Raw genomic sequence first — 16054 nt, forward strand, 5'->3', positions numbered from 1 at the left:
ATGTTGTACATATGAGGTCGCAAAATCCTAATCATACATATCGTCTTGGTGACACTGAACTTGCATCTGTGACTGAGCAAAGTGATCTGGGAATAACTGTTACTACAGATTTCAAATTCAAAACCCACATAAACAAGATTGTCGCAAAAGCTAATGGCAGAATTGCAATGATCAGGCGCACCTTCACTTACTTGGATAAAGAGATGTTCATCCCATTGTATAAAACGCTAATTCGTCCACTTTTAGAGTACTGTGTACAAGTGTGGTCACCTAACCAAGTTGGACTCAAGAAGATTTTAGAAAAAGCACAAAACCGAGCAACCAAACTTGTACCTGAACTTAGGGATCTTCTCGCTGATGAGCGTCTTGCAATGCTTCACCTACCAACACTCGAAGAAAGACGAGATAGAGATGATCTCATTGACATGTTCAAAATTATCCGTGGTATAGTAAACATTGAGGCAAATTCATTTTTCATTCTAAGGCAGAACCCCGGAGGTTATATAACCAGAAGACACTCACTTACACTATCTAAACCTAGATACAAAACCATCAGGAGAGATACCTATTTTGACGTCAGAGCAATCAACAAATGGAACTCACTACCAGAACATGTCATTAACAGCACAAACACAAATTCATTCAAAAACAACCTCGACATTCACATAAACAAAAGGAGAGGAGGCAACTATTACGAGCATTAAGCTTACAGCCTCTTTTAATCACTAAAGGTAAGAATCACTAAAGGTAAGAATGAAATGCTGATGGAAACGCGTGTCAGGCGCTTTAAACAAAAAAACAAAACGGAATTAATAATAGACACACATATTTGAATTCCACTGGCAATATCTGTAGCATGAGCCTAAACAAAATTCCACTAAACTGCTTCCAGAAGTCAAGTTTTTGTAGCTCACTGGCATTCCTTGCGTCAATCTTAGGCCACTTGTCAAGTTTGTTTCTAAATGCCTTAGCTGGCCCACATAGGTATTCTTCTTAAATGAGACCTTCCAATTTGGATCTGGACGGGTCACCACTGAAGAGTGACGGTTCAGGTACTGCTGCAATGGATGAATTACCTTCACTGGGAGTCTTAAATGACACCAGCGAAATAAAAAGATTGCTTGAGAAACTGTCTAGCTGGATCTCCAATAGATGGAAAAGGTCAGCCGTTAATGTAAAGACAATTGTGGAAAGTATCCTGGCCTGAAAGACCTCTCCACAGTTATGACTACAGAATCCTATATTGCATGCGATCCTGTATTTTGTACAACTAGGAAAGCATCAAGTAGTTTACCACATGACAATAAACCAATGCAAGGAGTATGGCCATAGAAGTAGAGAGACTATTCTGTATAAGTTGTAACAAAAAGACAGAAAAGGAAGAGTACTAGACCGGCAGCCCAGAAACATTTGGTTAGATGAACTAGGTACTAATATTTAACTACAGTATATGATGGTGTAGAGGGTGACCTAAAGTCAATAAAAATGGGTGTCTGCCGCTGCGTATACACGTGGGGGATCTCAAAGGGTGGTAAAAATGCTTACCAGATAGATAAGAGAGATACCACCTAATTTCATCACCATGCGATGCTCATTGACATCCTCATATCAATTTCACCAAACTAATGCTAAATGAACAAGTTGAGTTCGTACAATACTTAATGGGTAACGAAAGATTACATCGCAAGTACCAGACACCCTGACTAGACTCCCGTTGATCTAGCACATTGTAAGTAATACAAAATAGCCTATTAACGGACCACCTATGCACTGCCTTAGTGCATGCAGACCCCGCTAATGTTCGACTAGAGACCCCTTACCTCAAGTAGCCTAGATATTTGCAGATACCATCAGCAACCAATGCCATAACTATGATCATTATAAGGAATATCAAATTACCTAAATCACCTTTACACTGATTTGGTCCTAATAGAAAACGCTAGAGAATTAACATGCCCAAGTAGATTACATAGATATAATAGATACCATCAGCAAACAATGTTATTTGATCTAGCACATTGTAAGGAATAAAATTAGGCCTATTATAATGCAGTGCGGTATGTGAGTTTCTACTATACATAATTGCTTTGTTGCGTGTATACTGTTTACTATTTAAAAATAAAAAAGTAAAATAAAAATAGAGTTTATCCAGCTATATATGCAGCTTTTTAATTCACTGATTATTTGTCATGTAAGCGTCAATGTAATGCTGACACTGCGCCAGATAAAGATTGGCATCTACAGCACAATGCGGATGGAAAAAAAAGAAAATGAGCATATGTCTGACTGATTTCCTGAATATGCATTGAAGCACCCAGGCAACCTTTTTGAAGATGTTTCTGTGACCGAAAAGAATGCAGATCATACAGGTCCTGTGCCTTGACTAGGAGAATAAACTTGAAATGTAAAACGATAGGTAATCATATCTAATCATTTCAATTTACAGAATAATCCATATTTCTCTCATATACTGATTTTATGCTTGCCATCGTTATTTAAAGAGAATATGAAAGTGTTCCAGAATGTTTCATTTTATGTTTTCAACAAGTAGTATATTCAGTTACATACTACTGACTGTAATAGTACATTTCGGAAATGACGATAAAGCATAGAAAACAACCCTAAAAATGGAAACAATAGTTTTGTTTCTATGGAGCGTCAACGGAGCAACAAGAACAGAGGACTGGGGCGGATTGCTATAAGCGGTCTATAACCGGTCTTAGCGCTTAGCCGGCTATAATTCGTGACGTAGCAAGTAGTCTTATATTATAGACCATTGCTATACCGCGGTCTAACCTGTAAACGGTCTTTAAAATTAAAGCCTACTCGAAGGAGTCTTAAAACAGTCTTAAACCTCTCTTTTTGTTGCTTTTACGTATTATTTATCGTCAAAGAAAACCAATTGAACGAGTTTTAAGTGTTAAATCAAATAATAACGGTGATTTTATTGTTATATAGGCCTAGAATGGATTTTCTCGCGTAGAAATGTACGTACTGTTATGATTGTGAATTGAACAAGCGTGACGAACATTACCTTATTTGGTATTCTACGCGCAAAGTACGCCCTCAATTTGTTACTTTACGCGGTCTTATCTAAGACTGGTTTATAGCAATGGTCTATCAGGAGTGGCTTTAATAAGACCGTCTATCTGATAAAGCCGGCTTTAATCGGGGAGTTAAGACCATCAGTTAAGACTGTTTTATAGCAAGTCAGTCTTTGGAAATAAGATGCAGAAGATCAATTTTTTTTAAATTCATAATAAATCTACATTTTCAATTTGTCCACATTTATCACACGTTTTAGTTTCTTTAACTTTCTACTGATGGCCGTTTGTTGAAAGGCAGTATATGTAACATCTAACAATTGTGCTAGTTTCTTATATTTATTATTTCTTTACATGTTGATATCTGTTGTTGAACACCACCTGGATTACGATAAAGGTGGGGGATTATACAGGAACAGCACAAGTAATTAAAATTGGTACATACACATTGTTTTATTGAGAATACTTGATGTTATTCAGCAAAGGTGTAATATGTTTCCGGACAATAACTCTCCTGCCAGCTTTAAAGATATATTGTATATGGGTTTTTGGTTTAATTTAACCATTTATTTTTTCTTTTTCTAAGTGAAAACATTTTTTGTTCGTTTTTTCTACAGAAGTGATTAAGTTGATTAAAACTACTACTATAACCTATTCAAAGTCTGCTTTAATTCATCTTCATTGTTCATGTTTTTGGGGGACAATACATCTTTAAAGCCACGGTATGGTTTTAAAATGTCACATTCTTTTTACACCTGATAAGTAAAGAGGACAATGCTTTTTTGCGAGAACTTTGGAAACTGAACCAAGGTATCCCTACTATAAACTCGAACACAGGGATACAAATAAAGATCGTGCCTATTGATCAATGACGGCTGAAAGGCCAGGATACTAATGATCTAGGCTTTAAGTTTCTTACAAATTGAGAGGGGCACATGTTACATTCCCACAGTGACCCAATCAAGCAAAACATACATCAGGCAACCAGTTATATATGGCCTAAAATAAAGCCTTTAAAAACACAACTAGGCATACCAGTACAGTAAATAAGACATCATTTAAGATTTTGAGTAGCCGCAAATACTCTAAATCATAAATCTCAAGAACTCCTTTCTCTCATTCCGGATTAGATTCTTTAAATGTTCACATTCATCAATATGATGAACCTCTTTACAAAAGAAATGTTCTCACCTACCATCTAAATTCACATGTTCTCTTCGTCACTACAGTAACGTTGGTCAAAGGCAGGTATGTTTACTTGGCAAGTTGAACTTGGCAGGTGAAGTAAACGTTTAAAAATTAAGCTTCTGCTCAATATGACGCCACGTTTGAAATAACACTATCATTACAGTAGCGTTCCTTTAATTGCATCTTAGCATAAGTGTCTTTAGTAACAAGTAGTTGTTGATAATATTCTTTGGCTAACCAGTCAAATGGTGACTTAACATGATGTCCGCTTCTCGTCAATATCAATTGCTTTAGATCGACCAATGCATTAAAAGAGGATTACATTTGCAGTTGATATTGATGATTCCTCTACAACAATTTCAGCTGCTTTACCATATATTTCAGGTACTCCATAAGACAAGATACTGTAGTATTTTAAAATATAGATTGAAAAATAATAATAAAGATCTTCTTGAAGATGTCAATCCGCTCATTTTTTTCAGCAAACGTTAAATAAAACATCCTTCCTTCTATCACAACAGATATGCCCATAAACACTTTAACTGCTCCAAACCAAACACAGAGAGTGTTAACCGTTTTCAATTGTGTTTATTAAAAATATCATATGGCTCCAAACATACAAAAACAGAACACATATATTAAAAAATTAGATTTTTTATATTCGGAACTTGAAATTTCAAACCATAGAACATAATACATTTCTTCATATTCTACAGCAATGTGATCAATGTGCGTCAATTCTGAAGGCGGCATAGAACGCTTAATAATAACGTTTCTTTAAATCTACAAAGTGTGTTCCATCGGTGCTAATTTGGAACCATAGAACACAATGTTATAAAAATGTCATTGTTACCCTCTACTCTATTGCCTTAACGACAACTTTATTATAAATGATAACGAATTAATTGCATATTCAGGATCATCAGAACAAGTTATAATGGCTTTCAAAATACTATTGGTTATTGATGTATATAAGTTTCTGTATTCCAAAGATACTGACATAGCGCCACCATAATATTATTTTATTTGCCGCAAGCAACTACGAGTAGGATATAATATAATAGTTTTAATTGTACAGTGACAACCAAGGGAAGCGATGTTCTGGGTATATGGTAGCTAAAATAATAGTACCAATATATTCAACGATTCTGGTGAGTTTCTTGTATTGTTAATGCTGATCTAGATATAGTGTGGTAGGTTTTGTAGACAATTATGGTGGGCAGGAAGTGAAGAGACACCAATCATTTTACTATTTATTTACTTACTAACTATTGTGGCCGATTTATAATGTGGTGTTACTGTAGGTACTGGTGATGAGGGAATTGCAATTTAAAAGTATTCCGATTAAGATAATGTTGTTTACATTTTTAGTCGCGTGGACGCGATTCTATAGTCCACTATGTCGGTCGGTCGGTCTGGTATCACTATGCGTTTTAGCACGCGACTTATGGCTGTTGGCCTTGTTGATTGTAGAGTGGCAGTAGTGACGCCAGCGGGGGAAAGAACCAGGGCCACTGTTGGGGAGCCCCCAAACCCGTCCGAGAAGATTGACCAGTTTATAATAAATGTAAAACAAAACCCTACTAAGTGTGCACATTCAAAGATTTGTTCTTAAAACGTAAAGAGTACCGTTATGTCATAATATCATCGGAGCATCTGGGTGATCCGCCCCTTTCGATCCTCTCTCTCCCCAAACCCTGTATTTCGGTTGTAAAATCTGGTAGAAAAGGGTTTTTTTTATTCTTCTTAAAGTTTGGTTCCCACTAGGACGCAACGAAATGACGTAAGCGGAACGCAAGTATTTTGACCTATCACGAGCAATGGATTATTGGTCAATTTGCTTGGGTTGCTTTATACAGCTGAAAAAAAATTATCAAAAAAATGTATATTTTGTGATCAATTATGATACTTTAGTATAGCATCTCTCATTATAACTAAACTATATCATCTCATTGAATTAATATACACAATTTTATCATGTTAATTATTTCATTTACAGATTGGTGATTCGTGTGTTGAATCTCAAAGCTATGAAGTTGAAACTAGGAAAGAAGTTGACTGCTCAAGTTAGTAAACAAACAAGAGTATATAGAATGCTCTTTTTCGTAGTATTGGCATACGCAGTGTATGGAATAATTGTAAGAAACTACAGTATATTTAATTTAATCTGACTCTAAATTATTAGAAAACAAAATAGGCCTGGTAGAAATAACATTGGGCATAATTAAAAATAGTGCCATGTAATGAAATCACAGTAGGCCTACTACAAACACCACATGAATCAATTGATTCTATTGATCTCACGTTTGATTACATTTATATTCAGTCAGTGGTGTATGCTAAGCAACAAAGCACATACGATATTAATAATCAAGCATAGTGATTCATTTGACTGTAAACGTCAATAATGTATTTTGATAGAACAGTGTTGCTATAATTATAAAGCTCAGCTACAATCATATTTGGTTAAAATAAATGTAAATACATTAAACGTGTGTAACAGAAATCATGACGAAAAAAAGGTAAAATACAGAATTGTTGTGAATACTAAAAACGTAATATTCAAGTATATTATATAATTATCTGATGGCATGTTTTGCCAAGCCGTTTATTATTCATAAGGCTCTACAACAACATTTGTGACGTACAACATAATAGGTATTTAACAGGGTAATTTCAACTACAGTATTCTCACTTGATAAGAAAGTGTTTATTTTAAAATTAACCGTGTAAAAAAACTTTGCAAAACTATCGGACGATAATTATTTCAAATTATGATCAATATAAATGTTGTGTCCTGCATCAGGCCTGTAAAGTTAAAGTGGTATAAACATTACAATATTACCGATAGTGTTATTGACATTTCAGACTACTCCACGTTTTTCATTCCGTGAGACCGTATCGTCTGATGTGATTCCAACTATTAAAAGGTTCAACCAACAGGTATGAAACACCTACATCATAAATAATTATTATGTTGAGTTCATAATGTATCATGCATTTATAGGCCAATACTTTGTGGTCAAATTATTATCTGGACTGTGTATGGCTTTCCAAACAAAATATGCTGTAGGATCTAATAATTATTGAGAATCGAATACAGTATGAACATTGTACAGTTAATTAACAGTATATGAATGCCTGCATCAGGCCTGTAAAGTTAAAGTGGTATAAACATTACAATATTGAACATATTTTATCGATATTTGTTACATTGTTAAAAAATTGAATTTACACTAAAATTGAAAATTTGAATGAAATAAGAATGGGTTGCCCTTACGAATAAGAAAAAAAAGTTAATTTAATTAAAATTGAGTTATTTACTTATTGTTATTAAAATTTTATGTAATATAGTAGGCTATTAATTAGTATTCATACTCTACTAATACAGGCTATTTTTATACAGTTGTAGAAATTGTATAGTAAGTAGGCTATTAATTAGTATTCATACTCTACTAATACAGGCTATTTTTATACAGTTGTAGAAATTGTATAGTAAAAGTAGTCTAATTTGACCAATCACGAGCTGGATTATGCGAACTGTCACTTGTCATTGGTCAACTCGCTTGCATTGTGTCTACGTACTCGCGTCACTACTTAGTGGGAAACACAATTCAGAATAAAACTACAAAATTATAACAGTTTTAAAGCATTTCTATTATATTTATTGTTACGGCAACGTTGCCAGTGGGCTTGGTGTGTTGTGGGTGGACCAACGACAAAAAAAAATACATATACAAAAATATCTTAATATATTCAGAATCTTTAATTACGTAGACTTCGCTTGCAGATGGTTCTTGAATACACAGTAATTTCAGCTTAAAAAACGATTTCGATTTAAAATGTACGTACCCCAGGGGCGGATTGCAATAAAGGTCTTAACCGCGGTCTTAGATTTAAGCCCAAGATCAAGATGGAACCCTTAGCAACGATGGTCTTAGATTTAAGACCATTGCAATAAGAAGTCTTAGCCTTAGAATTTCAGCGCCGTGGTGTTAGATTATAAATCTCCTCCAGGCAGGCTTACGCTAGCTAGTAATATCATGGCGAAATTAACTTCTTTAAATACTGCTGTGAATTGATTTTATGATACTAGTGTAGAAAAGGGGTATTATTTTTATTTACCAATTGTTTCAATAAATAAAATCTATATAGGCCCACACCTACCTGACGATCAGCGGTCCTCCACAACCGCACCAACAAGCTGTACGCATTCACCATACGCGGCCTAGCGCTACACTATTTTGACCAAGAAAAGACTACATATTGTAGCATATTCAAAATTTATTTTTTTGAAATATTTGTTTGTAAACTTTAAGCATGTATTAGTTAACCAATATTTACTATCAAATTACATACAATTTTGTTGCCAATATTTTTAATTGTTTGCTAAAATCTCCTAGTATTTACTTTCGCGAGGGGCTTAGGGCTTAGATTTAAGCATAAGACAAAGTCAAAGGACTATAATATATTTTCGTTTACAGAGACGAATATATAGACAATGATTTATGTACTTAACTGAAATTAGCACCCTGGGAATTACTTCCGAAAGAGAAACTTTTTTATTTAGACTCATTTAAATAAACCAATTTTGTGTTTGTGACATTTGGTGTGGGATGGGGAAGAGGATGGATAAAAAGAGGAACAATTTTTAAATATATTTTTTAAGCACTCGGTAACCATATATTTTTTCAGTTCAACTGGCGATTTTTAATGTACGTACGGCGTAGGACTATATAATACAATGTCGTTTACAGACACGAAAAAATGGACATGGTGATTCGTATGTAATCAACTAAGATTAGCACCCTGGGAATACTTCCAAAAGAAAAACCCAATTTGTATTTTATTTATTTTATTTATTCGGTATATAAAAAAAACCACAACAATCCCAGAGGGCAAACGACAATGACAAATTAAATAAATGATGATTATAAAAATTTAAAAAGTATATAAAAATATACTAAGTTATTATAATTATCATTATTCGTTAAGATTAACAATTATTTATTTATATACAAATTGAAGCAAGCCATCTTTTGCTATTCTACATCTTTTGAGTACAGGCAAACATTAGAAAGATATTAAAAACATAATTTTAAAAAATTGAGTTTATAAAAATATAATGTTTATAATTATTATTAATTATAGCAAAAAAAAATGTATATAGGCCTATACAATTTATAGTAAAAATATAATTATATATATATATATACAATTTTGATCATTAGTTATTAAAACATATTAAAAAGTCAAATAAAATCCGTAAAATATATGAATTGTTCATTATCTAGCTTATGATTTGAATTAGAATTATGAATTAAAATCAGTCCTTGGAAATATGTACATATGTAAAGATACACCACTACGACGTTTATATCTTGTTGTAATTATTAATTAACACAAACGTTGAAAATCAACTGTCAGTAATAAAGTTTATTTGTATATGTGTTTATATATCATAACAGTACCCACACTCACAGTAAGAAATTTGCGTCTCAAATGGCGACTAAAAGTGGTTAATAATTATGTATTTACCATATTGTCAGTATTGATATATACTAAAGGTTTTAAGTTTATCCCATGGGACCATAAATTTACCTACTTGTGTTATACCAAATGATTATACTGTACTGGGAGCCTAATACTTGGAATGTTCACTTCATTGCCAAGCAATTCTTTCGTAAAAGTATTATTAAATCTATCAAAATAGTATTTTTTAAAGAAAATCGGCTTTTCGTCAACATTATGATGCTGTACACGATCTGTTTGACCGGTTTTCAGCTATTAAAAACAATTATCGTAGAAGGAGATAGGTAAATGCGAAGCATCCTCGTATTTCCCTTTTTTTAATTTACGTAAATGACTTATCCAAGAGTCAGTGACACCCTCCATGTCATCTCCTTTGCTGATGACACTACACTATTTTTTTCTCATTCAGATTTAAAAGTTTTATTTTCTATGTTAATAATGAATTGTAAAAATATAATGACTGGTTCATATCAAATAAACTCCTTATAAACTCCATGAAAACCAATTACATTCTTTTTCATACACAACGTCAATCGTTAGACCTTACTGATTACAATATATTTATCAATGGAGATAACATTAAACAAACGTCAGAGACTATGTTCCTTGGTGTTTTAATCCAGGAAAACTGGACCAGTCATCAGAATCATATTGCAAATAAAACAATTGGGATTATAAATAATCTTAAGCACACTTTTCCCCGGCGTATCCTTCTTTCATTATATAATTCTTTAATTTTACCTCATCTTTATTATTGTAACATTATTTGGGCTGCTGACTATCCATCACATCTCGATAAACTTAATAAGCTGATTAAGCGTGCTATTAGAAATATTACTTTTACGTCTCGCATTACTCCATCTGAACCTTTATTTTATGAACTTAAGTTACTGAAGTTAGGTGATATAAATAAATTACAAAGTGCCTATTTTGTCTTTCAATATTTTTCTAACAATCTTCCTTCTCCCATGATGAATTTATTTAACACTGTTGATTTCAACCATGGTCACAATTTAAGAATTACTGTTCATAAGTTTCAGTTAACTATTCCTTTTGTAAGATTAACTAGTTCTTCCCACTTTATTTATGTTTCCGGCCCTTTAATTTGGAATCAATTAGATACTAGTATTGTTAACTCTTCCTCTCTTCCAACTTTTCGTAAAAAACTTAAAAGTAATTTGTTATCATTGTACTCAAACTAGACCTTCAAACTGTTTTTGTCATGACTTTTTTACTTTATTTAATAATTATATACAAATGTATTTTTTTTCTTTTCTTTATGCGTCTTGCGTGACAAGTATTCTTTTCTTGCAAGATCCTCTATTAATGGTATTTTTTGTATTTTCTCAGTATAAATTATCATTCTTTTTTATTGTATTGTTTTACCATTGATAGAAACTAATAAATGTTGAATTATCTTATTATTGTGTGTGGGCATTACAGTGTATATCAAGATTGGAAAACACCCCTATTTGGGTCAAATGGTTGAACCTAAATTCGTTGTAATCGTCAATAACTAATTATCTAACTCAACTTAATTAGTAAACAGGGTTATGCTAGGTGGTTAAAATCAGTACCGAACGTATGAAATAACTTTATATACCATCGGGTATGATCCATTTTTAGGTCTATGCAAAACAGAAGCTCCAGTTTTACGAGTATTTAGTAAATCAAACAAACAATGCTGTCAAGGTATGTAGGAAACATATTTTCTTTTAAAACTATATGGTTCTGACAATGCCACGAACTAATAGTTCTTTAAAGATATATTGTCCCCCTAAAATAATATTTCTTTTAATTTTTTTGTTGAATATGTTATTTTAATGTCACATAATAGTTATTCACTCTCACAAAAAATTGGGTCTGAAAAAAATTTATTTACCTGAGAAAAATGTAATTTAAAGCAAAAAATGGTCAAATTGTCTGGAAGACAATGAGTTTTTGGGTAATTTAACTGTTTATTTTGTCTTTTTATAAGTGAAATAAATTGTTTCTCCCGTTTTTTTTCTTATGGAAGTGAACAACCTCATTAAAACTGCAAAATGGCCTATTCAAAGTCCGATTTTAAAAATCTTTATTTTTCATGATTTTGGGGGACAATACATCTTTAAACAAAACCATGGATCAATTTGTTCTTATACTAATTTTAATTTCTAATTATCTAGTTATTCGGTTAATTTTATTTTTTTACAGAAAAAACATGTTGGAATTATAAATTCGACAAACACAAGGTATTATTTTAAACAGTCTGGACAATCTGTCAACGTCGGTGGCTACTTTAGTGTGATAATTGAAGCTAGAGATATCAACAACAGTCATTCCATAAAAGGAGGTGAATTTTGGTATGCAACTATAAGAAATAAGGTTGTAAATGTAGCAGGCAAGATAACTGATTTTGATAACGGTACTTATGAGGCTAAGTTTTTTGCTGCACAGCCAGGTGAATATGATGTTGAAATTATATTGGTACATCCGTCTGAAACAACTAAGTTTATTGAAAATGTACTTTGGCCGATGGAAGATCGAGTCGTTTGGGATGGTAAATTCACATCGAAGGACAAGAGACGACAAGAAATAAAGCTATGTACATTCAAAATGCAGTTTGAATACAATAATAAATGCGTTTATAATTTTTCACTGGCAATGGGCAAAACCGTATTTGTATGTGATAAACCAAAGCAGAAAATGCTTACATGTGATTCGCTTACGTCACTTAGATCAAAGTCTAATCACATTGAACAAAAATTTTCTAATTTATTTGCTGAAAACGCCGCTCTCTTTCACAAGTAAGTTTACATATCATATATAAAGTCATATTATTTTTATAAAATCTTTTTCATTGTATGTTATATAGAGGATATCTGTAGATGACCTGGAAAAAGTGTTGAGATGAAATTGAACTCGCTTTCACATCTATATATAAATTATAGTTAATTCTGACAAAGGCGAGCACAATGGAAAAACTTTGGTACTAATCTCCGCCTTTTGATACCTACCTTATCTATCTCAGATGTACCGCAAAACGTAGATTTGATAACATTAGTTTCCACTATTACGATATTGTTCCATATTTCTATCTTAGGAAGATATTATAAAGGGTTTTATAAGAAATTTTCTGATTTCAATCGGTAAATTTTAACTCTACGCGCGGTAAGTAATTTCCGGGTTCACGATAAGGTGTGTCAATCACCTTGCAAGTTTCCTGCATGGTTGGTTTCAACCAGGGAGTTGTAAAACAACTGCCTGTTTCAACTAAGTTGGCCGTTTGGTTTTTTGTTTATTTTCGGACCGCGCGTGTGAAGGTATAGTACTCAAATTAAATATATTCATAAAACATAGGAGTAAATTGTGGGAAATAATTATATAAAATTACATCGAGATAATTGATGATAAGAGCTTTTGTTTGAAATCGAATGAAACCCCGATAGCCGAGTTGTTGAGTAAACTACCAGGACTTTATGTATACTATGCGCTATCTGTGTCCCGTCAGGACCCTGGGGTACTTCTGCCCATGTTGCAAGCCGTCTAAAACGTCTTCCTTCTTAGGCCAAAACGGCTCACTGTGTCGCGGAATAATGTATTAATTATACCAAAGAACTTATAACACAAGAATCTCCTGTTCTTCAATTTGCATTCAAAACACAGTATCGGAAGTACAGGGTTAAAAGGTCAAACTGGGCGACGCCATTTCACAGCATGGAGCAGCGCCCCCTCCAAACTAGGAAGTCAATTACTCGACCCCCCTAGAGTATTAGCAGATCCCCTCTATGATTTTGACTTTCTAATTTGATGCGGGCGCCCTACTCCTCAGTCAATTACTCTACCCCCCTAGAGTATTAGCAGAACCCCTCTATGATTTTGACTTTCTAATTTGATGCGGGCGCCCTACTCCATGGCTCACAATGGCGCCACCCATAGCTCTATTCTATCCCACAATGCCTTTCGAAATTGTTACGCGCTTCGGACGAACAGGAGATTCTTGTGTTATAAGTTCTTTGATTATACCAATTAGGATGTTATTTATTTGAATAAACGCCCGGAACACCTCCCCAATAAAACATCAATAAAAATAATTATCGCCCTTCTCCCACCCTCCCTCCCATCCAAATACCATCTAATTAACGCCCATCCACATTTATACACACAATACTGTATTATATTTATAACACAATTATACTATTTTTGAGTAGATTTCATCAGACTGTTATCTAGGCCTACACTTTACCAAGCATTTGTTATTCTTTTTTACCACTTTTCATATCTACAATAAACACTATACGTAAAACGCTATTAATCATCTAAGACACTGTGAAACAGGTTAGTGAGTAGGTTTAGTTTTAAGAATCAAAAGCATTTAAATAATGGTAACCAATCAAAATCGTCCAGGCCAGAATGTTCTTCTAAAACTTTTTACCCGAGTCATTATCATTCCGAGAACCATCGTCTACACTTCCTAGAGGGGGAGCGAGCGAAGCGAGCTCACCCTTCTAGTACTTTACAATTTAACCAGTACTCGTTTGGCCAACAGAGTCCTGTTCCGACCGGTAAAAAGTGTGCAATTTCCCTAGAAAGGATGTGATATTTTAATGTAGGGTAGACATTTTCTGAATCGTACTGTACATCTAGGTCCACTGGATTATCAAAAAGAAGTTCTTAAAATAATCTATAGATCCAGAGAACTATTGCATTAATAGTACTTTTTTATTATTTTTCATTTATTCTCAGAATAGAAAAAAATGCTACTCAATGAAAAAAAACTAATCGGGTCAATGCTTTGCACGCATAGTAACACTTGCGGTCAGGTGGATGTAACCTTACTAATATTTTATTGTACAGTAAACCTCCTTTCTCAAAAGGAATCCCACAAAATCAATATGTTCCACTTTGAACGGCTAGTAGTTGTATCTAATGTAAAAATATTGTTTCTGTAGGTCTGTAACTTACGTTAAGATTTTGAATGGTCCTCTGAAAATAACAGTCAACAACACAGGTAAACTTTCTACTTTTTCTAATTCAAAATAGACTGTATGTAGGCCTAACTACATTTATTTTTGTGAAATGTACTTAGGCCTATATTGCACTAAATTATAGAGACGGAAATGTTGAATCTATGTACTATTCAATTTTGAGTAGTAAAATTCCAAATTCAGGAAATTCAACGAACTAGGGATAGTTTCTTTTAAAAGGAAACAATTACCATTCTACCACTGTGCTTTCATGGAACTTTACAAAAGGGTTTAATCCAATAATATACATTTTGCAGCAGAAAATCTTCGTTTCCGATGTAAAACTTAGCTTGCGCATTTAGGAAAAGAAGTGATTATCTTATCTTTTACAACAACAAATACGTATTTTAACAACGATCGTGCGGTGTCATGTGTATTAACTACAAAAAAAAACTCCAAATACGGAGTTTGTATCTTTCTCTTCTGATTGGTAATACCGAACGAGAATCGGATGATTTTAAAGTTAGGTGATATTTTTTATTAACAGAAACTTCTGATATCATGGCACACAATCTGGTGATACCGGAATGCAAGGCGGATTTACCAGCTACACTGAGTGATGGTTTTTGGGTGAAAGACACTTGGACGTCTCTACGATGTAAGTCGAAGCAGTGGACAATGGCGGAAATAAAGCAGTGCGTGAAAGGAAAACAACTCTACTTCTTTGGAGATTCCACGACAAGACAATGGAATGCGGGTTTACTAGATCTTTTAGGTCTCAGTAAAAGCAAAAGGACAAAAGATCTTAATGCTAAGATAACGTATCATTCTAGTGACGTAGTAAATTTGACATTTACTTTCCATCCATATTCAATAGGAAGTCGTGCTTGCCCTTACCGCATTGGTAGATGGGAATATGAGATCTTGGATAACCTCGACTCTAGCACATGTAATTACATTATTATGATTAGTCCATGGGCTCATTATACACAGTGGGTAAAAGAACGGTATATAGAGAGACTTTACCTCTTGCGTCAAACTGTGCTGAGATTACGGAAGCGTTGTCCTAATACTATTATTGTTGTGAAAACCCCAAAACCTCGAAATCATGATACCCGCACTTCTCTTCTATATACTGGTGATAGATTAATTTACGATATACGTAGCTTGTTTCTTGATATCTTTAAAGATATTGGCATTCATATTATTGACGTATGGGATATGAATTTGGCGTACCCATCACCAAATACAATTCACATGCCGATGCCAGTTATTCATCAGGAGTTACATCTGTTTCTTTCTCATGTTTGTAAAGTATAATATGATTTTAGGCTTGTTGCCTAC

The 16054-nt window shown here is 33.6% G+C and overlaps 1 protein-coding gene across 1 annotated transcript; it reads left to right on the top strand.

The window, feature by feature from the left end:
• Positions 1–997: 997 nt before the first annotated feature.
• Positions 998–16054, top strand: LOC144848922 (NXPE family member 4-like). The gene is made up of 7 exons (XM_078705873.1): positions 998–1161; positions 6232–6370; positions 7101–7175; positions 11391–11456; positions 11958–12550; positions 14696–14754; positions 15258–16054. Exons 1-7 carry the CDS (start codon positions 998–1000, stop codon positions 16028–16030), a joined length of 1869 nt encoding a protein of 622 aa, XP_078561999.1. The 3' UTR covers positions 16031–16054.

This window comes from Antedon bifida, chromosome 7, assembly GCF_963402885.1.
Source record: "Antedon bifida chromosome 7, ecAntBifi1.1, whole genome shotgun sequence".
Lineage (NCBI taxonomy): Eukaryota > Metazoa > Echinodermata > Crinoidea > Comatulida > Antedonidae > Antedon > Antedon bifida.

Coding starts and splice junctions, on each gene's coding strand:
- LOC144848922 (XM_078705873.1), top strand. CDS start 998: ATGAGACCTTCCAATTTGGATCTGGACGGGTCACCACTGAAGAGTGAC. Junction 6,371..7,100: donor ACGCAGTGTATGGAATAATT/GTAAGAAACTAC, acceptor TTGACATTTCAG/ACTACTCCACGTTTTTCATT. Junction 12,551..14,695: donor AACGCCGCTCTCTTTCACAA/GTAAGTTTACAT, acceptor TTGTTTCTGTAG/GTCTGTAACTTACGTTAAGA.